The sequence below is a fragment of the Nyctibius grandis genome, chromosome 11 (genome assembly GCF_013368605.1).
Source record: "Nyctibius grandis isolate bNycGra1 chromosome 11, bNycGra1.pri, whole genome shotgun sequence".
Classification (NCBI taxonomy): Eukaryota; Metazoa; Chordata; class Aves; order Nyctibiiformes; family Nyctibiidae; genus Nyctibius; species Nyctibius grandis.
Window position 1 is genome coordinate 9,587,493 of NC_090668.1, and position 25,598 is coordinate 9,613,090.

General features: G+C 35.9%; 1 protein-coding gene across 7 annotated transcripts in view; it reads left to right on the forward strand.

The window, feature by feature from the left end:
• Positions 1–25,598, forward strand: part of ICE2 (interactor of little elongation complex ELL subunit 2) — a 41,201-nt gene that overhangs the window by 6,024 nt on the left and 9,579 nt on the right. For 3 of the 7 annotated variants that reach the window (XR_011048949.1, XR_011048950.1, XR_011048951.1), the window contains exons 5-15: positions 999–1,133; positions 1,500–1,616; positions 3,141–3,300; positions 5,224–5,408; positions 5,911–6,868; positions 8,973–9,151; positions 10,589–10,718; positions 16,755–16,839; positions 16,934–16,984; positions 18,032–18,290; positions 20,778–25,437. Coding sequence is in view for 3 of the 7 variants with exons in the window: in XM_068410124.1 (XP_068266225.1) it covers positions 999–1,133; positions 1,500–1,616; positions 3,141–3,300; positions 5,224–5,408; positions 5,911–6,868; positions 8,973–9,151; positions 10,589–10,718; positions 16,755–16,839; positions 16,934–16,984; positions 18,032–18,290; positions 20,778–20,969 (2,451 nt within the window). In the remaining 4 variants the exon portion in view is untranslated. Of the gene's footprint in view, positions 1–998; positions 1,134–1,499; positions 1,617–3,140; positions 3,301–5,223; positions 5,409–5,910; positions 6,869–8,972; positions 9,152–10,588; positions 10,719–16,754; positions 16,840–16,933; positions 16,985–17,520; positions 17,578–18,031; positions 18,291–20,777; positions 25,572–25,598 lie in introns of those variants that run through there. The other 4 variants (XR_011048952.1, XM_068410124.1, XM_068410125.1 and 1 more) reach the window with 4 other exon arrangements.

Consider the following 25,598-nt stretch of genomic DNA (forward strand, 5'->3'; position numbering starts at 1 on the left):
CTTACATACTTTTTGTTAAAATTTCAGTCTTTCCTAATAAGTGCCACATCACTTTCTTTTACAGAATAAAACAGAAAAATAAATTTGTTTACTAGAGAGTAGAGTGTTTAGTTAAATTCAGAAGGATTTATTCTGTTTCACCATAACGCTTTATCTTGTGCATGAAAAAGCATGGAATAAATTTGTTCTCCCATGAACACGTAGTTTGGTCACATATGAGGACAAAAATCTTGCTTTTTCTCTGAAAATTGGAATTGGCTTTGTAACTTTATATCTTACACTTGTGTCAATTTTTCAAAGTGATCTTGTCGTCTGGTCACAAAATGTGTCTCCAGACTTGAAGCCTTATTTATAGCTAAGTTGATGTCCTGAGTTAAAAATGAAACGGAGGCACATACTTAGTTTTAAACAATACTTACAGAAATAACTCATTCTAGTTACTAAGTAAAACCTAAAATGTCTTAAATACATAATTCAGATGTCAGAAAAAGGTATTTTAGGAACTAGAGTTGACACGAAAGCAAGTTTCAACACGTATGGAATCTTCCTGACTTTACTTTTGTGACTTTTACCTAGGCCTAGTGTAAATGAGGTAGTAACAAAAAAATCCTAGTCCCTCTAAAAGCCCAGATAAATCAACTGAAAAGAAAATAATTACCTGGTTTAGCACAGTTCAAACTGGCCTAAACTTTTTTCTTTTTAATGAGTGGTCTGAGTCTGTGTGCGTACATTGTTAGCCTTGCATATGGAAGGTTGAGGAGAACTTAGAATGTGTTTCAGTTCCGATACCGGTGATCGTTGTACTGGTATCTCTAAGTTTTTAAATACTATCTCTAACTGGAAAAGTTGAACGTCTGTTAGCAGTAATCTGCTAAATATATCTGTGTTCTCTACAGAAAGTATATGCAAATGCAACTTGAAACTGCAGAAAAAACTTTTTTCAATGAAATTCTTATGGAAGATACAAATGCATAAACTACTTTTTCTTTTTATGTTAGGAATTATTACGTGCTTGTATTGGACATGTGCAAAAGTATCCTGAGTTCTACACGCTCCAGGAGATCATGAGTATTATGGGAGGAAAGTTTCATACACAGTTGACCTTTAGGCTGGAAAAAAATCTTCTTGTAATGGTAATATCTTAAGTCTACGTATTGTTTTGGTGTTTTGTCAAATAAGTAGAATTACATCTGAATTGTGTTATGCGAGGATTCAGGTATTTTACAAGTATTACTTAGTGCTTGGGTTAGGGGTTATAATTTAAAATTAAAATTGATAATGAAAACATTAATGAAATTATTTTGGTAGTAAGGCTGTTAACACCCTTCACTGTATGTTTGCAATAAAAATATTACATTACTAGTATATTTTTTTAATATAACACTAACTTTATAATGCACCTGCATAAATTCTTAATATCTTTCATTAGAAGAAGTGCAATGTTGAGGCAGTGTGATTTCAGTTACAGCTATTTTCTGATACTGCTTGATTTCTTTAAGGGTACAGCAAGACGTGGTAAAACAGATTTCCCTACCGTGCCTGTTCAACTGCCCACAGATTATAAAACTGTTACATCTATTATAACTCCAGAAAAAAAAGCTTCTATTATGCATGACGTAAGTAACCTTTTTATTGTCATTTTTAAGGCATATTTTGTAGATAAGAGCAATTTGGTCCTTTTTGTGTGGCAGCATTAAGTTTCTTCATTTTTTTCCTAATCTTACACATCTTGTAGCATAGGAACATACACAGTATCATTACTTGTTTAGTATTTCATTTATAGCAATCACACTGCCCTCTTCAAAAGTTGCGTTATTACCTTTTGAACCTAGTGCCTCTTGAAGGGACTACTTCTGTTCTCGCAATGAAACATGTAGAGAGATCCTTAAATTGGAACACTCTGTGAAATCTAGATAGAATTGTTCATTACAGCGTTGTTCCTTTTAAACTTTGCTTTGCAATTTCTAAGCTGGCCTCTGTGTGTGTGTGTGTGTGTGTGTGTACATAAATATGAATGCATATAGGTGTAAAGGCTTCTGATTTAAGAAAGAAGTCCTGAGGGTAAGAAGAAATACTTTAGACTGTCTAGTTATCTGGAAAGTCGATTAGGTTAGTTTATCCTGAGAATTTCGACTAGGTTAGCTTACCCTGAGAATTTTTTTTGCTAAACAGCATAAACTCCATTTCTGAGTTGAACAATTTTTAGATTCGATTCCACCTTACTGTTAAATATCCAGTGTTTCTGTTTGTGTTTTTCCACGGAGAAAATCAATGAGTTTTTCATGCTGTGACTGTTTATTCCAGATAATTTCTTATCTACTAACTTAAGGAATTTGTTCGCATATCAAAAACCAAATTTTCAACAGAGGCAGTGTGACTGCAAAGACTCTTTTGCTTAAGAAAGTAGCAGAGGTAACACAGGAGAATGATATATACGTCAAGAGATGTCTCAGGTGGCAGAAAAAAAGAACATAGCTAGAGTTTTCTTATTTCTCTCATGGCCCTCAGAGCTCCTGGGCTTCCGTTATCTGTCCTTGATGTTCTCCTCCCACCTCGTGCGCATTCCCAGCCTCTTTGCTTCATGGAAACCTGTACTCATAATGTTTAATAACTTTATCATTTTGATTCTAATTTGTATTCTTCATGTTTTTATATTTGTTTTAAGATTCTTTATATGTAACCTGTATTCAAACAACTGTGCCGTTTTAACCATACGTTGATGTTAGATGTCTTTATTGTGCTATTACTTAACTTGTAAGATCTGTAATGTATGTGTGAGTGAGTCTGGTTTTGTTGGGTTTTTTTCTTCTGCAATGCGCTCCCATATTTCATGATCCTCCAAATTCCTGTTCAGCCTAGTAATTCAAATTAATGGGAATGAACTGAAAGATAGATGTTAAGAAGACACATTTTTCTCATGCTGCAAGGTGGATGCATAAGATTCAGCCAGAAGCTTTCAGGGGAATTTTTTACTTTTTGATTTGATTCTGAATCCTGGCACTGTGGTGGTATTTGGGCTTTTGGGGGGGGGGGGGGGGGGGTTAATACATGTTTGTTTGGGTTTGGGGTTATTCTTATGAATTTAAATTTATGTGTGTCTTTCTTCAAAACCTTTAAAAGTTTAACTTTTTTCTGTTTAGGATATTAGTTCAGATTCAAATGCAGAAAAACTTGCTTTGAAGTACTGTCCTCAAGTTGTTTTAAGTAATCAATCATTATTTACTTTACTGAATAATCATGGACTGAACTACAAGGAACAATGGGAAATTCCAGTTTGTATTAAGATGATCCCTGTTGCAGGTATAGTATGTTTTTGTTATAAAAATTACGTTTTTGTCCATGAAGACCTTTCTATATTTTGATAATCCTTTTTGAGCTGACTGAAGAACAGGAAATTAGAAAACCCAGTAAAACCAACTGCAGGAAGGTAGAAGGTAGTCTGGTTTAGTTCACACAATAATAGAATAGTTTAATTTTGGTTTTATTTTAAAAAGGAAGAAGCTAACGTTAATGAAAATCATAATTATAACTATAAGCTCAGATTTTTACCTTTTCTGAAGAAGAAGCACTCTAGAATGCAGCTGTAAGAAAATAGTTTAAGTACTTCCATGTTTTTTAATTTAAAGAATAAATCAAAGTAATAAAATTTGACTTTAGTTCACGCGTCTTAAAGGGCAAAAGTCTGAAGTTAATAGTTTTCAGCTGTTGTCTGGTATGGAGTTAGTGACCTTTGTGTTGTAAAGAAAAATGTTTAGTTTAATCGAAGTTATCGTAAAAGATGAACTTTAAAAAATCCATTGCTATAGTTTTCAAGGAGGAAAGCTGATAGCAATGTCATGTCTTAGTTTCCTACACCTTGTTCCACCTTGTTACTGAGAATAGTATCAACCTCTAGAGGTAACACCATTAACATTGAATTTGGACATATAGCTATTTTCCACTTGGGGGAAGGGGAAAAAAAAAAAAAAAAACCACAGTCAAATGTCCTTTTGCTTTTCTAAACTGTAAGCTCTCCTCCTTGGAAAGAAAACAACTGCATGAAGCTGTTAAAATTATCTAGTGAACTGATTTCAATAAGCTAAAAAAGAGAAATTCTGAAGTTTTATGAAAAAACAAAGCAAATATTTTCTGGAATTAAAAGGACCTATCTACATCATAGAGTAATGAATAAATAATTAATGTCCATGGAGTTCATTTTTCCTATTTACAACAAAAACTGTTTTGAATAAACTGATTAACTCATCTGAATGTTATACTTTAGTTGTCAAGCACTCCTTCAGTAATATAAATATACATTTTCTCTCTTGTTACCATTTTGTGGGATTGTTTCCACACAGATTTGTATAGCAGACTTCTGGATAGTAGTAAATCAACTGTCAAATATCTGCAAATCTTACAAATTTTACACTTTCCTACATGAAATTAAATTATTTTATCTGTAGAGATATGCCTGACTCCTTTTACAGCTTTACAGTTTTCTAAATTTTTAGATCCAAAGTTAACACCTAAAGGGCATTCAGAATATGTTAGCAATATATACTCTTTCTTGAAGGGTTTCTCCTGTGCTTTGTTTTCTACCTTCCCTGTAACCCACTTCTTGCATTAATGTTATTTTTCATCCACAGATATTTTTTTTTCTAAAACAGTGGTAGTATGTTCACCATGTGCCTTTGCTTTCTGTATAATTTTGGGCAAGGTATCACTGTTACTTTTGGAGGAATCTACGAATGATTCATGTGTAAGTGTGTTAAGGTGTAAACAAAAGAGTGGGGCAGCAAAGCCCGGACATAGTTACTGATTAGAAGAAATATAAACTGCAGCCATCGCTTTTGGACAATGAGACTTTAAAAAAAAAAAATGAGACTCATCAAAGGAGGAAAAAAGATCTTTTTGGAAAACAGAATACGTTTGATGATCTAATGCAGTATAAGGAATGACGAATCCTAAATTCTTATTTTACAAATTCTCTATTTAGAATTGCATTTAAAATATGATCGATTGTTAATGTGGTGTGTATTGCTGCTGCAGGATCCTAGTAATTCGTGCTGTATCTGGACATACTTTTATTTTCTGTTGTTAATAAATAAGAGGATAGTTTTTAATATCTTCTAGTGTGAATGTGGAATGGATTTAACCATAATTGGAAGTTGAAAGAGTTATTTTATACAATAATCTTTTTCCTGTCATTTAGTATGTACTCGATCTCTTTCCGTTCTTGAAAAGGTAGCGAACCAGCTAAAGTGGTTTATGTTGATTCACCCCTGCTGAGAAAGCAAATGACAGTAAGAGAGAGGAACCAAATCTTCCATGAAATTCCAATGGACTTCCTAGCAACTAAAACGTCTTATGTTTCAATTTCTGATGTGTTGATGGACAAACCAGCTGAGGACAGTCTGTTTCAGTGGGATGTATGTAGCTTCACCTCTTCTTAAAAACAAGCAAACAAAACCAAAAACTTATGTTATAGTTCCGAAGTTACTTTTTCTGTGATAATGAAGGAAAATTTAGGTTTCCTGTTGGTAATTTTTCTATTGCTGAGTTACGGACCCTGTGTTTCACAATGTCTGTCTAGTCCCTTTAAATGCTTCTATTACATCGGCATATCAGCTTTAATGTTTACCTAATTAAAATGTATTTTGATCAGTTTTTTTAAGTGAGAAAAGTTTTATGAACTTTATTTCTCTTTTGAAAGGCCTTTCAACTCCTAGGACTTAACGTATTCCATGTTAAACACAGGAATTTTTTTTTCAATTACTGTCCCTCTCTCCCAACAGTCAAAATATGGTAGTAGAACATTTTTTGTCCTTTCAATTTGACAATGTCTCATTTGTGATTAACACATTCTGTTTCTTGGTTTCTTTTTTGTTTGTTTGTTTTTTCATATTATTATTTTTTCCTCCCTGTGTTAAGATGTCTTCTGATACGTACCAGTACAGGAAGATTCCTCTTCCAGATGACACAGGGATGGACTTTGATGATGATGTTACGGAACTGGAAACTTTCGGAGCAACTGTCAAGCTCTCAAGAACTTCTAAGATGGAAAGTACTTTTCCTACAGTTAGTAACACTGCTAAAGTTTTATCACATGGCCTAAAAATGGGGAAAAAAAATGCATCCACCATAAACAGTGGAGGTGAAGAAGAGAAAAACACCATTTCTGAGCAGGGAGTTTCAGCATGTGCCAGCATGCAGCTTCCATCATTAGATGGCATTCTATGCTTCAGCCCTGAAGAAAATTCATCTCATAAAAGCTTTAATTCAGAGGAGGGAGGACTCAACAAAGCACAGCATGTCATGGCCAAAGAAGTATCGGGCAATGAAACAAAGTTAAATACTCAGTCTAATGCTGTTAATTACAAGAAAGAATCTGATGCTGCACAAAAAAATGAGACTTACACTTCTTTATGCAGTAGTGACACAGATGAAGAGCGTTTAATAATTGATACAGAATGTAAAAACACTGATTGTTGCAAAGCAACTGTACCAAACGCTATTTCTCATACTTCAGCAGAGACTGCCAAATCACCTTCCCCCACCCGGATTCCATTAGCAAGCATGACTGATTCCTCAGGTGTCACGGATCAGGGAAAAAATGCCTCCAGAAAGCCTACAAGAAAGTTGTCCAAAGAATTTGATCCTGTTGGACAGATTTTGAAAATGCAAACTGAACTTCTCAAGTCGCCTTCCCAAAAAGCTCACGAGCAGCCAGTGGTGAGCTGTGATAATTCTAATGTTACGCCAGCCCATGTGCCTCAATCTCCAAAACCACTGGTGACCTCCAGCACAGAAACTGTGCCAGCCTCTGCCTCAAATCCCAACAGCTCGTCTAGGAATACCTGGACTTGGCTTTTTCAGGGAGTGCCAAAGAGTAAGTAATTGTGTTCATTGTGTAAGGAATAAGATTTCAAATATTCAGCAACATGTAACAGAAAAACCTTTTAACTCCTTTATCTGAAGAATGTCCTAATAGTGCCTCTGTTACATTTATTTAGAAATGTTACTTAATTTTTTTTTTTTTTTAACAATACCCTCTCTGTGTGAGAATTACTGTCTTGCACACATAAGGAAGCATTCTGGGAGCTGTTTGTCCGCAGAGGTGGATGTGAAATATTGTTTTACTTAAGAGAAACAAAAAGTTGTTATACGCAAGGTTTTTAAGCAAGGAAAAGAAATCATTTGGCTGTGAAATGAGTTGTTTTTCCTCAGAAATCCAAATATTTGAGTAGTCTAGTCTGCAAAAATAGTTTCTTGTCAATCAAAAATGGAATTATTTTACATTTTCTGAAGAAGAAAAATGTAATCAAATTATGCAATTAAAACTTGAAAGAAAACTTGACATTTGGGTGTCTAAGTTCTGAGACTCCCAGTTCAGTTGCTGTTTCTTAGCTTCTAGCAATCTGTTCCAGAAGACTAATGAGAACTCAGTACAAGTCACCTCTCCAAGTTTTCAGGCATTTAGCTGGAGATTGGACCTATACTATACCCACCTCAACCAAGAACTAGAAGTCTTGGAGTTCCTAGGGACCATGAGGTTTTTCGCACATGCCTGAGTTGCTTCTGAGCTCTGTACAACTGAAGTTAAAAGCACTTTTTTGTGTTAGGTAAATTGATAGGAAGTTGGGCGGGTTGCATCAGGACAGATACTCTTTTTCTCAAATATTTAATTCCGATGAATCGGAGCCTTTTGGTGGGAAAACATCTTTCTCTGGTATTGTGTGACTAGCTGTGCGTTTGATCACGTAGGAGTTAATCTTAATTATTTACTTAATCTGTAATGGAAACAACTAACACAACTAACTCTGTTTTCATTGAAATTGTGTTATCCCTTCCTACATTTTTATCGATTTAACTGAATTTTAGTAATCACTAAAAGACTATGTCTCCTCCCTCAGTTTGAAGGGCTGAGCAGCATGGTACTCTATTTCTCCTTCTCTTAAAAAGCCAGAGTATGGAATTCAGGTGTTGGATAATATAATTTTTTTTTTTTTTTTAACTAGAGGTAGTGAAACCAATATCGCTAAGGTGCTGAAGTGTGACTGCGAAAGAACAGAAAGAATAATTCTACAAACTGAAAGTTCTGTAGCAAGCTGATAAACCTCTATGCATATCTTTTTTTTTTCAGCAAGCCAGAACTAAGTTAAATATTTCACTAACAGAAAATTATTTCCAGTCACTTGGATGATAGTATCTCATGCAGTATATGTTTATTCAAAGGTGCACATAAACTCTAATGTTAAATGTGTTTATTCATAGCATTACAGTAATACCTATTTGTAGTTGTAGTTTTTGATATTTCCATGTATCTGCAGGACAAAAACCAAAACTGGATAAATTTTCAATAACTAAACAGGTTGGAGTTTATTCTTGTTTATTTTAAAAGTTTTGTTAAAATATCTCTAAGGGATGCAGGGATGTTTGTTAACCTACCTCAAAGCTGCACTTTGAGATCTAAAGAAATTAAGTGTTTCTTTTGAATATGGTAGCATTGAAGCTAAAACAAACTCGGTTTGGAACAGAGGCTTATGCTACCATCAAAACCTGAGGCTTGAGTTGTTTCAGTAACTGATAAATGGATGACAGCTCTCAGGAGGCATTCATTGTAAATAAAATTTTTGTCGTCGTTTTGCTGAGTCACTGTGGCTTGAAACCTGGCCTTTGAACCGCATTTGTATAAGAATGGAGTCTCACAGCTCTGTTTGTATAAGAAAACTAATGATTAGGATAAAATATGTGGGAATATTTAAAAATATACTTTTCAAAAATTTTAGCAGACATTTTCCAAATTTAAATTTTTCATACATAAGTGACTTCTTGTGCCTAATGAGATGGCTTTTCACCCAAAATTTTAGGAAACAAAACAGATCCTATTAAAAAAAATAATAAAAAAAATGTACAGCAAGAGAAAAAATTCATTAGCTTCATAATAAAGAGTGTGCAAGCTTGTCTTTTTCTGTTTTATTTGTTTTCTATAGGAAAGCTGCCAAATGAACTTCAGATGCTTGAAGAAGACCCTTCAGAGTATAAAGCACCTCAGGATGGCAACCTTGTGTATAAGCTGTTCAGTCTGAATGATCTGTTGTTACTTGTGCGTTGCAGTGTGCAAAAAGTGAAGTCATTGCCACGATACCATAAAAAGAAAAAAGCCCAAAAGGTACAGGTTTTGCTGTTAGCTTTTTGTTTTGTTTTGGTGTTTTTTTTAAATAGTTGTGCTCAACTGGCATCTCTGGGATTCCCAGTCCTTCATAGCATTTGTGTTTTCACTCAAACAATTAGTACATTTAATTGTAACTCTACAGTGTGTGTCGCCTTTAAGTAAGTATTTGCTGTGGGAAGAGAGGGAAGAATAACTTGTGATTTCTTTAAGCCTACTTGATTAGAAGATAAGCAAGTGTGATTCTGCATTTCTTACTACAGCTTCACTACAGTAATATGCATGGGTAATTATACTCATGTAAACTAATGTTAATTTGAACTGTTCTTAAAAGTTAATGCAGTAATTAGGTTTTTGGCCCAAGGCTTTGAGAATGTTCATGATCATAAATACTTTCAAGCAGGATTCAGCCTTGCTATTATGCCTAGTTAAGCAAAGAAGCAGAAGGTAGAATGAAAAGCAGAGGACACATTTAAAGATAAAAAGAGACCCTATTCATTCTGCTTGAAAAGACTATGGTATAGATCTTAGCAAATCATTTGTCTTAAGGAATCAAATGCTTTAAGTGCAAGTGTAATCTGAATATTCCTTGTAACATCAGGAGAAGGAAAGTTTACTCTGGAATCCTCAGTAATTTATTATTTTGTCAAGACTCCTCTTAATCATTCAACAAATTTGATGTGGTATGTCCCTACCCAGAATACCAGAATTATGGTAGGCAGGCATTTTGTGAGGTGTTCATGCATTGTTGAAATGGAAATAGATCTTTGTAATTCTGATTACTTGCTAAGATTCCGTGCTCATAATCTTCTTTTGAAGAAATAACCATCTCTTTGCTATTGATCCACTGCTTATAAATGCCTGTGAATAGCTGCTTAGTTTGTTAATTGGGAACTGAGCCCTGTTATTTTTTTAAATTCCTGCTGAAATTTAAACTGTCATTTGTCAGTGAGAAGAGGCTTATATTTTCTCTATTAGTGTTAACATGCAAATGTTAGCCTCTGATTTCAAATGAGAGTCTAAGCATTAGGTTCTAATTTCAAGTGAGATTCTGACAAGGGGAATAATTGGCAGGATTCCACTAATAATAAGCAAATCAGAAATATAATAATGTATTTTTTCTTAAATTCCTGCAGAGGGCAGTAGCGCACAGAAGTGTGAAACAAATTAATTTAGTTGCATGGAAAAATTACTTAGAGGCAAAATTTTGTTATTTGTAAAAGCTTGCCTAGGTGGGGTTTTTTTGGTCCATTTCACCTTCCTCTGTAGTCTGAAGTTTGTACTGTGGATTTCATAGAACATGAGCCATTACACAAAATCTGTGAAACATCTTTGTTGCTTCAGCTGTAGTGGAGGACTATGATGATTATTAACTACAAAATGTGGACGTTTTTTGGACAGTGAGTGCCGATTTTTCTTGTGTCTTCGCTTTTATAGCTTACTCCAATATTCCTGTTGCCAAAACTAGAATACCAAGCCTATTACGGTGTTGAAGCTCTTACAGAAAGTGAAGTATGTCAGTTGTGGACAGAGAGTATGTTGCATTCGGAATGCTTATTTTATATTGGTAAGTTCATGTGTTGATTTTTGCTTAAGAAACGTGTATGTCTGAATGTTCACAGAATAACAGAAGATAAAAGTATTTATTAAAGATATATTCCATATGTTCTTATTTATTTTTACTTTCTAATTTTGTTTTTCACTTTTATCTTAAAGCGCTTTGTCTAAAATTTCTGTTGAGTGGTGAATGAGGATATTTCAACTTTGGTTTTTAGATTAATAGCATCCAGTAACCTTTGTTTTCAAGAACTGCATTTATTTGCCTTTCAAAGACAAATGTATCTGTAAGCGTAAATTTAGTTCTCTGAAGTTAGTAATCTTCATTACTTAAAGTATCTTTGGTTTTGGGGGTTTGTTTTATTTGGTTGGGTTTTTTTTAAAATGAGTTATGTACAACATGAAATATTTTGTCACAGGAGTGGTAAAAATATTTCTTGATGAAATGTGAGATATAAATGTGTCTTATCATTTTGTGAAATCATTTAAATAAATTTGTTATTACAAACCAAAATAGAAGACTAACAGAGGATCAGGCATGTGGCGCAGAGGATACTGATTCCTTGGCCTTTGAGCTTGCAGTATGGGAAAAGGTCAAACGTCACTTATTTTTCTTTGAAAACAGGCAATAATGTTCATATTTCTACGCTGGTAACATGTAGACAGATAAGATACAAGAGAATGAGGGAAAACAAGCAGGATAGGGCTTAAAGCAAGTTCTGTCGTTCAGAAATAAGAGAAATTACATGCTTTGAAAACAGTTTACATGTGTCCTGGGAATAATTTTCTGACTTTGCAGAAATAAAATTCCTAACAGAAAGAAGAAAAATAAATAACATAAGTTTGTTGAAGAGTTCTTTCCATAGCTATGATATTCCTCAGGAGTTCAGAATGCTGGATGATCTTACTTAAACACATTTTCCAGGTTTTCCATTGTCCATATCTAACTGATCCATGACATTTAATTTCCTAATATGTGATATGACTTGAAACATCTCTGTGAAAGGGATGGTCTTGATACTCCTTGTCCTGTATTATGCAGCAGATGGAAACAGGAGATAATGTAATAGAATCTATGAATGAGAAGTAGCGTACATTCAGTGAGAACAAAGCAGGAAACTACAAATCTGTAGAAGAGATGACAGCTGTAATTCAGAGCACAGAAGATAAAAAGACAATAAAACAGGGATAAAAAGCATGGAAATGGTAGCAGAAAGATCTCTTACTTGTAAAGGCCATTTATCCAAAATCACATAAACCAAGCACTGTAGGAATGCAGCATTATACGGAAAGTTTCACTTACAAATGTTCTGTAGAAAATGCTGTATTCATGTTTGTACAGAGACATTTTATATGTCAGGAAAGTTTGTCTGTTAGGGTACATATGTTCTGTAGAGAAATGAAAATGATGTGTATAAAGAATGTGGCCAGATTATTTTAACAACGCCTTTAATATATGCAGAGCTCTCTGATACCAATTATCTTGTAATTAATGAGGTTGTAAAAGGGAAAATTGCAGCAAAGTGGTTAGTCAAAATGCATTTTAGAATATGTTTGGCACTTGCTATGAAGTGAGGGCAATCCTGTTTGTATAGTGAATACGTGTTGTGCAGTGGGGACTGTCACTTTCCTGTTGTAGAACAAATTCTCTGTTTTTTATGGTTGTTATGGCAGCAGTTGTGGCCTGTGGTTGCCTAACCTTTCCGCTTGTGCACTGAATTATGCTTTTGCTGTTGGTGGCTCACATCAGAATATTATATTAGAAATGCTGAGTTCTCTCTTTCCTGACTTTTCCATACAAACTTTGCATCCTATCGTAGAATTATAAGGTTCATGGAAATCTGATATATTTGAGGTGGTAGTTTTGCCAATTGCATCTATCTTTGTCTGCTCTCCATATTGAAAAGAACTTATGTTTCTAATTTTAAGCTTTAAAGGCAATATTTGCTGTGGTTTTTCCCTTCTCTAAAAAAAAAAAATCCTCACAGGTAATTATGGATAGAGTTCTCTATTTCTAATTATATCTTAACATACAGTACTGAAGCATGTCTTCTTTTTTTGACAAGAACACTATACTGAATTGCACTGAAATTTAGCCCCCTATATAAAATTTTATCAACGTTTTTATTAACGTTTCTAGAGTCACAAGCAGCGTGAGAAAATAGTGAAGCTGTGGAGAGAGGGCTAATCTGCTTACAAAGTACACAAACTGAAAGAATGCAGTCTATCTAATGTCCCATCAGTGACAGGATAGCTAACACATGGCTTGCGCGCAGAAGTTCGCAGGCAGCTTATCCAGCCAACACCCCTTTTTATAGAGGCTCTCAGGAGGGTAGGAGAAAGCAGGCTGCGTGCTGCAGGAGTTGTTCTGGCATAAACAGCCATCCCCTTCTGATACCGAGGTTCCTCAGCGTCTCCTCCTAGATACCTGCTGGCCATGAAACGGGCACGGAGCCCTAGGCTGGCAGGCTTCAGTGGCCCGGCCTCCAAAACGCTGTCTATTCTGTGCTTGGGAGAAAAAGTCGTTGGGATTGAGAAACACTGGTTGTTCCAGTGGTGTGTGTTTGTCAGCTCTTGGACGTGCTTCTTCCAGCAGCAAACCCTGAGGCCCACAGGCGTTCTCCTTTTGTGTGCTCCAGGGAGGCACAGGGTTACTGTGGGTTGTCACTGTCCTGCACAGTAGATTAGTACTGCCAGCATGTGGGCCAGGCCCCCTCCCAGCACTGTTTAAAAAAAAAAAAAAAAAAAAAGTCTGCTACAAATACGGAGTTGGACTCAGCATGTCGCCAGCTTTTGATTCTTACAGAATGTGTAATTTATTCGGGTAGGCACATTGGGGACTGCAGAGTTTTGGTATGGCCATGTACCTTCTGATAGAGATAGGTAAAAAGACATACATGGAAGTAAATGATCCATTTTATGAAAGAGCATCTACCACAGCTTGTAGTAGGAAACTGTTACCATATTCTACTTAGGGATTCTTTCTGCTCTCATGGAGAAATACTGGAAGGTGGCTGTGAAATTCTGCCTTTCAGTTTGTATTTCTGGCGAGCTGTGAAAAATACATGTTGCAAGTGTCCTGATTTAGTTAGACAACTCTTTGCAACAGAAAGCTTTGTCCTGAAACTTCATGGACAATTCTGTACGGGTGGTAATATCCCTGTATTATGAACAACTTAAAATGGGGTGAATGTCTCATTCTTTTTCATTAATCTGATACCTGAAAGTAAGACCACTACTGCTATCATGTTTGGTGTGAGCAGAAAGACAGACTTGACTTCTCAGATCACGCGGTAATTTGTTGTAAGTGAATTATTGTAAGTGAAATACCACGTCCTATAATAAAGGAATTTTTAAATCAACCACAGTAGAGTGGTTTCAGCTGGGATACAGTTAATGTTCTTCCTAGTAGCTGGTACAGTGCTGTGTTTTGGATTTAGTATGAGAATAATGTTGATAACACACTGATGTTTTAGTTATTGCTAAGTAGTGCTTATCCTAAGTCAGGGACTTTTCAGCTTCCCATGCTTTGCCAGCAAGGAGGTGCACAAGAAGCTGGGAGGCGGCACAGCCAGGACAGCTGACCCAAACTAGCTGGAGGGATGTCCCATACCATATGATGTCAGGTTCAGTATATAAACTGGAGGGAGTTGGCCAGAGGGGACTGACTGCTGCTTGGGGACTGGCTGGGCATCGGTCAGCGGGTGGTGAGCAATTGCATTGTGCATCACTTGTCTGTCTTGAGTTTTATTTCTCTCTCTCTTTTTTGTTATCTTCCTTTTCATTACTATTATTTTATTTCAATTATTAAACTATTCTTAGCTCAACCCACGAGTTCTACTTTTTTTTTTCCAATTCTCCTCCCCATCCCGCAGCGGGTGGAAGCAGTGAGCGAGCAGCTGCATGGTGCTTAGTTGCCAACTGGGATTAAACAACAACATAGAACCATAGATGTATTGCTCTTTTTAAATTTACCCCACAGGATGAGTGTGAAAGTATAGAACAACTGTTTGAAAACTGTGACCTTCCTGTTACTAATACAGTACCTACAACTTGCATTCTTGTTCGCACAGTTCTGAGACTGTGTGGATTTTAAGCGAAGCCTCTAAAATTGAAGTTTTGAACATGTAGCAGACATCAGTTTTAAACTGCTTAGGAGTTCTTGGACCTTGAAAAAACTTAGTTCACTGTCTCAGCAATCTTTTGTATTGCCAAATAAGTACGGATGAAAAGGTCTTTGGACCTTCGTCTGTGCCCCGTAGTTGTCCAGCGTTGTTCTTTGGTGTTGTATTGCTCTGTGTGGCTGAGGGAAGAATCTCATAGCTCAGTGCAGTGACTCAGCAGTGCTGCCAGCTCAGGAGATGAGAAAGAAACCAGAAGTGTAACTGGGGCCTCCTGCAGAAATTTCAAGGTGTGATATTAAGTTGAATTTTTTAATTTGTATGTTCTCAAATAAGGCAGTGATTGTTTGCACAAAAGCAGAGATTTTAATCATCAAACAAACTTAAGAGTGCAGTGCTCCTTTTGCTAGTAGATCACCTTGCTCGGTTGTTAGATTTAAGTCCCCTTGCTACTCAGATAGGAAGTCCTGCATCTGCAAAGGGAGTAATCTCTGTGGCATGCTTCCCAAATAAGATACCTGTACTTGATCTGAGCAGTAAATAAAGTTGTGATAAGCTTTGCTGATTAATGGGAACATTTTACCCTGACCATTATTCACTTATTTGCGTTAAGTGCCTAAGCAAAACTTACTGCAAAAAGAATAGTTTACCTTCCCTTGAATAGGATAGTATTGGCCTTTAAATAAAGATTATTTGAAAAATGGGTTGGAAATAAGTACTTACTGTATGGGTAACTTACTGAATGTCAAGTGTTCTCAATCAGTCACATCTCAAATATAAGATACAGCAATATAAATTAGGTATGAGTAGTTCATAGATATGAACTACTTTCTTTTTTTCCCCAGATATGCTGTCAATGAGTTTAGAAATTGAGAAGTTTCTGATTTGAGGAGAGGCTGTTAAGGAATGGAGAAGACAAACAGATTTTTTTTTTTTTTTTTTTTAATAATGACTTCAAGTTTCTTTTCCTCTAGTCAGCAATGCAGAACATTAAACCTAGCTGCTTAGTCTTGCACCAAATACTGATATCAAGAAAAGTAACTAATGTACGGTGTTTAAAAGAAATGACTTGTCCTGGTGCTTTTTTTTAAGAATTTCTTAAAAATGAGAGCTCTTACTTGGACTTCTTATACATCACATAACAAATTGCTAGTAATGTTTAGCTTGGAATGTGAAATGTTTTGGTTTAGTAGTTTTAACTGTACGATTGAAGCATTTATACTTTCTATGAGAGCAGATTTGTAGTAAGGCAGTGAATTCCACTGAGTAGGTTGTACATGGGCTAAACTGTTCTTGCCAGCCTCTATTTTAAAAATGTGGTGAGGAGAGCTTTAAATCTGCTAGTTATGTCAGAGACAAGAAGTCTTTAACAATTTGCCATGAACAGGGCCTGAATTGTAAATTGTGATTTTTCAGATGAGGAAAGAAAAATCAAGAGACGAAGCTACAGAATCCCCAGCAAATCAAAGAACACAACTGTTCATATAACGTATCAGAATAGAAAGACAAGTATAATAAACTCAAAAGTAAATTTGCTGTAAAAGATAAACTTTCATGATCTGTCCAGTGAGGAAGCATAGTGATAAGGATCAAAAGAACTTGAGAAGATACAAACTAACTGATGAGGTTAAGGCCATGGCAAAATGAGGTTGTATATCCCAGACATCACCCAAGATGTAAGATTTCCTGGAATGCTGAGCATCTCCCTGATTTAGAAAGACAGCCCAAATACAGATGTCTTTACTTAAAGCAGCTATACATTTTACTTTCTGTTATTGTACAACATTGAGAAATACTTTTCACCGTTCTACACTGTAAAAGAGCTAAATTTTTTATTCCTTTTAAAATGCGTTAGGTCTGCAAATTATGCTTTTACATTTGTTCTCTTTTATTTTTAGTGTATTAATTGGATTAATGTTTTTCAGGACGCATTGATGCTTTTACATCAAAGCTTATTATGCTAGAAAAGATTTCTCCAGAAATTTTAAGAGAAAAACTTGGATTGATTAAGTGAGTATTTTTAGTACGTTTTTTTAGCAATGAATTTGAAACCCTAACAAGCCCTGCAAGTTACTACTTTTGTATTTTTTTTTCTTTTTCGCAGGCCTGCAAATTCGTTAAATATACTTCATCACATTTTGAAGAAAGTGTCTGAGTAAGTTCCCCATTCTTGTTCATTGTATTTATTTGCAACATTACCCAGCTTATCCTATTTCTTCCATAGAATGCTTGTCTACTCTTTAATTTTTATTTCTTCAGATACATGAAATATTTTACAGATTCTTTTAGGTCTAGCACAGCATAATACAGTACTAAGTAAAAGTGTGCTTAGGATTACAGGTTTCGTATAAATGATGCAAAAGAATAAGAACTTGATTTTTATGAACCACTTAATAAAGAGAAGAGACTGGACAATTCTGAACAGATTTAAACAGTTCACAGGAGTGAGTTGTAGTATTATGTACGTAGGCTGACATTTAAAACTTGAACTTCTGGGTTTTGTTAGTCTTTTTGCTTAATCTGTAGAAGTAATACTGTTTGTGTTCCCTTCTGCTTAGCCTGACTTACAACAGCGTGTGTCTTTCTCTGTACAATGTTGCAGCCTTTCTCTTGCTCCTTCCTTTTCTTTATTTATTTAGCTACTTCAAGGCTTTCTGTCTGCAAGTGTCTCATTTTTTTTTTGCGAAGCAGGTTTCTGCACTGTGTGTGAAGCCTCTTAATTTGAATTACAGAAGAGTTTTGCTGCACTTCATAATTTCCGTAGCTTGTTGATTTGTGACTAAGATTTTTGATACGGGCAGTTGGTTGGCCTTTATCATCCTGAAAACCTGTTTAATCCTGTATGTATTTAAAGCACGTCTGCTCTTTGTGTCTGTGTCCATATATGCATTATGCTTTGTAAGGCACTGGTTAAAGAATGGTTTTCAGTGTATGCTTAAATGTTTTGTTGAATGGGATTACAGTCTGTACATTGATGATAAATTAGTACATTATGAATACATTATAAACACAGGAGTCAGTATGTATTTATCAATAGTTTAATTCATGCTTCTTGGTCTATAGTCTTTTTGTAAAACAGGGACTGATAACTAAATATCTGAAGATATTTTGCTTTTGCATTAAGAACTTTGTAGCTATCCTGATCAAATGAAACAAAACAAAAACATTTAAATATTTTTCATTTTGAACTTTATCTTTTTAGTTTGCAGGAGGGCTCTTATTTATTGACTCATACTGCAGGAGATTCATCAGTTGCAATTTACAAGAGTTCTCTTGACAAGACAACAAGAGCATCATATAACTTACATAAAGCTCATTGTGATCTGCCTACTGTACCTGCCACTCTTTCAGTCCCATGGGTGCCACTAGATCCCAGTCTCCCTTTGCCCTATCACATGCAGCATGGAAGAGTTCCATGCACCTTTCCACCTGCACCCCAGGACGGCATGTGGAAACAGAAGGTCAGTATCCCACTTGATGGAAAAGCAGATCAGCAATTTTGAAATAATCTATTTTAGTCCCTTGGATATACAGCTAGTGTATTTATCTGTCATCTTTGGGGGTCAGAGAGGCCCTTTAGAGTTCTGGATCCACTACCAAGAATAGGAATGGCTTTTTCCTGAAAAATATTTCAGGTGAGATTCATCTCAGCTAGCTTTAGGCATTACAGTATGGAAAAACAACATTTAGGCTCGTGCTGTTAACAGAGGGAAATGGAATATTTTGTAAGATGCATCTCCACACCAGGATGAGCCTCTTAAGTAGATTGTAGGACTCATGCTGTAGAGTTGTTATTTTCTCTCTGATGACTACAGGAGTAAAGATGATTAGCACAATTAGACAGGTAAAATCAGATAAAGTGAATTCTGCTGTCACGGTCTATTCCACTGAGTTGTTGTTGCAGTTCTCTGTCATAGATTAAGTGTTTTTTTTTAAAAAATACACTTCCCCCTCCCCGTTTGATGGCAAAATTCTTTCAAAATGAAGTTTTGTATCTTTAATGTGAGCTAATAATACTTTTGGATGGCAAAAAGAATGTAGCATTTGGCTTAATTAAAAGCTTTGTAATTTATAGGCTTGCAGTACAGCTGGAACAGATATAATATTTGCATTTATAAGGATTTTCTAATTTTGCCTTGGTAATGGTGCTTTTTGTCGATACACTTTTTCTTGAAACAGTTTCAGGAAGGATCCTGTAACCTGGCTTCTTGTTTTTTCCATCCCACTTTCATCTTCATTTGTCCCTCTCTCTTTCCCTCAGATCTCAAAATCTTGAACTCGTTGGGCTATTTCAGCAGAAACTGACATGTCGTGGAGGCCTAAGATTAATTAAATTCCAACCAGCTTAGGGAAAATAAGTAGCCAGGTAGAGGAGAGGGCTCCAGATTAGTGCTTCTTCTGTGGGGATGGCAATGAGCACTCAACTGTAATATTTGATACCTGAAATCTCGTGCAGACAAGAGAGGTTGTAAGCACATCAGCCACACAAAAAAAAATTGTCGGAGCTTTTACAATACTAGGTGTGGGATAATTGTGCAGCAAGACAGAAAACCAGATGACGTTATTCTTTACTCAAAATCTAAGTACTTTTCTCAGTCCCCTCATGCCACTCTTTGAAATCTTTTATGTCTTAGTTTATTGATTCCTGACTTCAGTGGCTAGGATGGAGCATCATGGATCTGTTCTTGGTTGTTTGTAATTTTAAATGAAGCTCGTGTAGGGGTAACAGTGATTCTCTGCAGCAAAAATAAGGTTTCCTTTTGGCCCTCTATGTTAGTTCAGTTGGACAAACTGCCATTGATAACCTGTCCCTGGCTGCTCTGAACTCCTTCGCCTTTGAGGAAACTTTCATTGCAATTCAGCTGGCTTCCCTGACATGCAGAAACTTAAATTCTCATGTGTATGCTGTTCCCTGTACAGTGAAACATTTGTAACAATATGCATGCAATACTGTTTCTAAAATAAGAGTAATATATTATTTTGTATAGAGGCATATATACTTTCTCTAGAGGCATGGGAGTACCTTAATTTAGGAAAACAAAATTTCTGTGTCTCAGACATAAATTTAAAATTGTGTGTGGATGGCTTACTCGTTTTTACTGAAAATGAACAACCTTAGACAGCATTTATATTCTGCGTTTATTCAGAGTGCAGTTAAATCTAAAGACATAAAATGTTTTAGATGTTTGAATGCGATCTTCCTTCCAGACATGGTTAGGATAAGTAAAACGTAATATAGCCTGAAAGTCAGTAACGTCTGTTTTTTGTTGCTGTTGTTTTAAAACAGAATAGAATTTATTATGAGAAGAATTAATTGTCTGCATCTAAAGAAACTTTCAATAGAAATTTTGTGCAAATTTTTTAAGAATCCAGTCTGCTTTGTAATTTATGCCGGTAAATAAGTGATGCATATCATGCTTTGGAAATTTCCCAAAGATCCCACTCTCAGCTCTAACGTTTTGAACAGGTAGTATGACACTTTAAACATAAGAAAATTTTCAAGCATTATTTTTCTTCAGCATAGATTTACTTATTTGTATAAAAGCCACATGCTAACTATGGCTTGCTTAGTAGACTGTGGAATGATTTTTAGGCCCATTTATATGTTTTAGCCACATCTTGACTTCATATGAGGGCAAAATAGTGTTGTGTATCAGTTTCTAATTACCTCATGCACTTTGGGTTCTGCCAGAAGGAAATCTAGGCATGTGGGCAAGAAAGAGGCAGGAGTGGTCAGGTCCCACTGGTGAAAGGAAGACCAGCTGTGCCTGTCGCCTGGTCCAGATCTGGCCTTTGGGTTTGGCTGGAATGACAAGAAGTAGAGGCAGCTCTCTGAGGGTAGTTGTATAGTAGTTGTATAAGTTTGTGCTTAATACAGATTTAAGATTATTAATTCTAGTTCTTTTTTTTTTCTTTTTTTTTTTTTTATTCTCCCCGTATGTGTATAGAAGACTGGGGTGAAAGGACAATCAGACACACCCTATGAGGAAAAGCCAGTAGCTATGGAAACAAAAGGCAATCCAGCTAAGCCTGTTAGAAATGAAGGTGTGGCTGCAAAGAAGCTGAAGAAGAATTACTGCAAACAAAGAATGATGAAGAAAAAGTGGAAAATGAAGTACAACAAAATGCAGCTGAAGTAGGAATAGCTGAACCATGCTGTGATAAGTATGGCCTGGAGAAGGACAAGACGAAACAGAAAAATAAGAGGCTTTCTTGCAGCTTCACAGGAGCCAGAACAAGCTGGCAGGGGAAACCACTCCACAGCTGAAACATTCTATAAACCTTTAACCCTTTCTTACCTCAGTGGACACATTTCAAGTTAAAATCTCAAATTCAGTCAGAGCTAAAAAAGTGTCTGCAGCTGAGGTTAGGGGACAAAAGTATCTTCTGTTGGTCTCATGATTTTAGTAGAAAAACTACAGCTTGAAGAATGAAGCAGTGGTCAACAGCAGTATCTGATACCACAAAAGAACAAGAAAAATAACTTTTCAGCTTTCTTAATTCTTCCAGAATCACTACAGACTTTTATTCTGACATATTTTAAAATTATATTTTACTTTGTGTAATGTGTATATTTGGAACAACTTGGATTTAATTAGTTAATCCTTTTAACACACAGTGTCTACCAGTTTTTAAATTGCTTATAAAAATACACTTTCTTTTTAGGGTAATTTAACAAATGAGGTTTGGGGAACAAAAGCTGTGTTTATTTGAATAGTATGTGCCATAAGTTTGCCCTAGGAAACTTACAAGTACAGCTAAACAGTTAAAATATATATTTTTATGCTTCCCCAGAACAATTTCCAAAAATTGTTTGGATTCTGATGTGTCTTCAAAAATTAATATTGCAGTTATTTACTGTATTACTGAATGGCTACAGCCTAAATCTCCTCTCAGATTGCACATTGATACGCAGTAGTGCTTACCTGAGGTATTAAGGTTTGCCCGGAGGAACAAGTGATAGAATCAAGGCTTTAGTCATCATTCCAAAAACCCAACCAGACTATGCTGTACATCAGCAGTTTGCTTGAAGTTTAGAGCCAAAGTGACAGAGGGAAGTTAGGAAAAGAGAATACTTACTGTCTATGAAAAGGCCAAGCAATGTGATGACATGCAGTTTCCTGGTGAATATGAGTTGTGGGGAAAAATTAAAGTTGTTTTGAATGTTAGTACATAAACACATTGTATTCTGTGATGTGTGTGTAACTAACATGATTGCTTGTGAGGGAAAATGTCTCTACATTACAGCTGTTTTATAGTACATACTTTCAGTGTTCCATCTAACAGAATTTCAACAGAAACAATCCTTGAAATTGAGGCTTGAAAATTATATTCTCTATCATAGCTTTTGTTTTCTGGATTTCTGCCTATATCTTCCTTTATTAAGAGTATTGGTTTTTAGAAGAGTTCGTGAATTCTTGAAAGCTTCAAGAATGAGTCCAATAAATTTCCTATTTTTGCCTTTTAAACAACACAAACAACTATTTCCAAATGTCTGAGCCAATTTTTGTTTGGATGATGTTCTGGAGAGCTGTTTGTAGGCATGCTTAAACTGCTAACACAACAAACAAAGGCCTTAAAGCTGTTCTTCCAAGTCTTTTGTTTGGACTAAGGAAGTTACCAAGTACACACATCTGATCAAGCATTCTTCTTTTCACCAGGGCTTGACATGACACATTTTAATGTCATGAAAATAAAAATGAAGTATTTATGTTGTTTACTGGAGTATACCCGTTACAAAATCCTGAAGACATTTTTTTTTAAAGCAGGCTTAAACAATGAATGATTATTTAAAACCATTCTTGGTGAAATACAAAGCATTTTCTGATTTTTTTTTTTATTTTTTTTTTTCCCCACTGTTAGATATATTTACAGTATTACCCAGTTTATTCTTTTTTTTGGCCTCTGCTTCTTTTAGCTGCAGTAATATGCTAATGGCAAGCTGAACTGGGGTAGAGCTGTTTGCAAACTACAAGTAGTTCTGATATGAAATTCTAAATGCACTCAGTGACCTCTCATAATAGGAATATTTTAGCTGTGAGTCATTTTTGCCAGATAACTAACTCTGTGTGGGGACTGAAAGCAGTTTTCAGTTTGTATGTATAAAAACTTTTGCCAGGCTCGTATGGCATTTAGTTTCTCAGTGCAGTTTCGTATGTTAGAGGTCTATGGTCTATTTGCCCATATATCTACATGCCTAAAACACTTGCATCTTTCTCTTAACAGTATACTACTATACTACACTAGTATACTACTAATGATAGTATACTAATTGTAGTTTCTTACCTGTTTAGAATAGGTAGGGAATCGGGAGTTTGTATCCAACACATGAGATGGCTTTTTAAATCACTGTTATGTTTTATTTGATTGTTCTTTTTTGTATTAAGTGGGACTGAAGTAATTTGCTTTAAGATGAATTTGTTGTTTGAAAGACTCCAGTTTTGTTTGCATAACAACAAAACTGGTGGGTGGTGGTGTTTGTTTGACTGTCATTAGTTCTGTGGAGTGCATGCTACCGAGAGCTGTGGTCTGTTCGTATTATCATGGCCATGTAGCATGTAGATTCATAAAATTCATACACAAATTACAGTTTTTACACAGAAGTTATAGCACAACAAGCTTTCTGATGCAAGAAAGGAACTTGCTGTCCTCCATGACTTTGAGGATGCGAAAATGAATCTTGGGGAGATTCCCCAAGAGGAGGGATTTGAAATATTGGCACAAAACAATGTCACTTGGATTGCTCTTGGTTGTAAAAGTAGGGCAGTTTTGTGTCTTAGGCATGTTTGTGATACGTTCCAGCTCTGCATGGACATGAAAGGTAAACAGCACTTTGTTTCTGTTAACAATTGCTACCTCCTTCTAGCTCACATCACAGCCTTTTTCTGTGTCTGAACAGGAGTAATAGTAGGGGTAAAATTCTTAATGTAATTTGTCTTTGTAGTCTGCCACATCCTGATAAGGTCTTCTTACATGAGATTCTGTGGGAAGAGAGATGCTTGTCTTAACACCATATGAAGACCAAAACTTATCCTTTGAGACAGGAGCCTGATACAGCATTAAAACAATATGTTCTTGATCATCTTGCAGCCAGATATCCCCATTTCCCAAAAGATTGCCTTGCTTTTCAACATGCCATGATTGGTGAAATAAAAATGGAGGATTATGAAGTGTCATGGACTAAAATCTAATGAGAGTTTGTTAGTTTGCCTAAAAAGCAACTTTGTAATTCAATGTGATGCCTGCATTTGGAAATCAAATTATGTTATTATTTTCTCTAATAATAGTTCATCAAAATGGGTCTGAGAGCAGAACACGTTGTTAAATGCTGATGGTCCCTCATCCGTTTGAGGCAGATGTTGTACAAAAGTATACTCTGTTTATATTTGCATCTACAATAAAATTCTATTTAAAGGAGCTTGATAAGAGGAGAAGGGAAACAGGATAGCATGTTTCTTCCAGGCAGTAACATCTGAAATCTGAAACAAAGAAAATGGCTAAACAAAATTAATTGGTAAAAGGCTTTTGGTAAAGCCAGAAAATGTACTGGATATTAGTTGCTCGATCACTGGTTCTATATAGACTGCTCCTGAAGTGACAGTTGGCTGTGGAGCAGAAAGAAGGAATACAGGGAAGCCTGACTGTTGTGATGCCACCAAAGTATAAATTCCTAAATGTAACACAGATTGTAAAGCTGTGGGAAGCAGGGAAGTACAGCTGAAAGAGAGTGAGTGGGCCTGGGTCTTACTCTGTAAATAACTCTTGCTCTACAGCTAACTACTGCTGATCTTTTTTGTGGCCTTAACCCACTGAGTTTAGGAAAAAATTCCACAGATCTCACAATTCTGTCCTGTAATTTCAATCTTCAGCTCTGTGTTTGGAATGGGTTGTGTTTATTTATGTTGCAATTTATATGGCTTGTTTCTAAATGTAGTTACTACTTTTTGTCAGTCTATATTGTAAGAGCATCTTTTACATATGCGTTTGGAGTGCGTGGTTAGATGTAACTTATCCGGTCTAAGAATCTTCGAATTATATTTTTCCATTGTTGGATTTTTTATTTTCTTTATGTAGATTTACCTGGTTGTAAAAGGGGAAAGTATGTGCTGTCCTCTCTTTCAGAACAGGAGGGTCTTAAGTGCTGGAAATTCGTCAAACTGATTTCAGAGAGATCTCTGGATTCAGTTCTCTCTTAGCTTTTCAGTGTGGATGTTTGTAGTCCAGTGTTAATGGAACAGCCTGTGCTGCTGCTTGGGATTATTTCATTCTGGATGCAGGACTTTATCTTTGTGAAGTCTTGTGCAATTCTTGTTGGCCCGGTCATGCAGCCTGTCCAAGTCTCTCTGAATAGTGGCTCATCTCTCCGCTCTTAACTACGTCGTCTCCCCATTTGCTGTCGTCTGCAAGCTTGGTGAAGACTGATTCCATCTTGTCATCCAGATGATTTATAAGAATACTGAATAGTACTGGACCCCCAGTATCAACCCCTGAGAAGCTGTGTTCTCGACCAAATGCTATTTCAGCTTTGAGCCACAATCCACTTCACTAAAAATGGAAGAAACCCTCTGAGAACATAAAGTTTTTCCATGCTGTGTAAGATCACTGATAGTAAGTCTGGTTCTTTCTATTCACTGGTGTTTGTTATGAGATTAAATTGATAGCTTTATATCATGTTCAGGCAGTTTGAAGTTAGTTTTGGAGGATTAGAGGGAGAATTCTTACCTGGCATTTGAGATTACTGGCTGACATACATGCAAATCCATGGAACT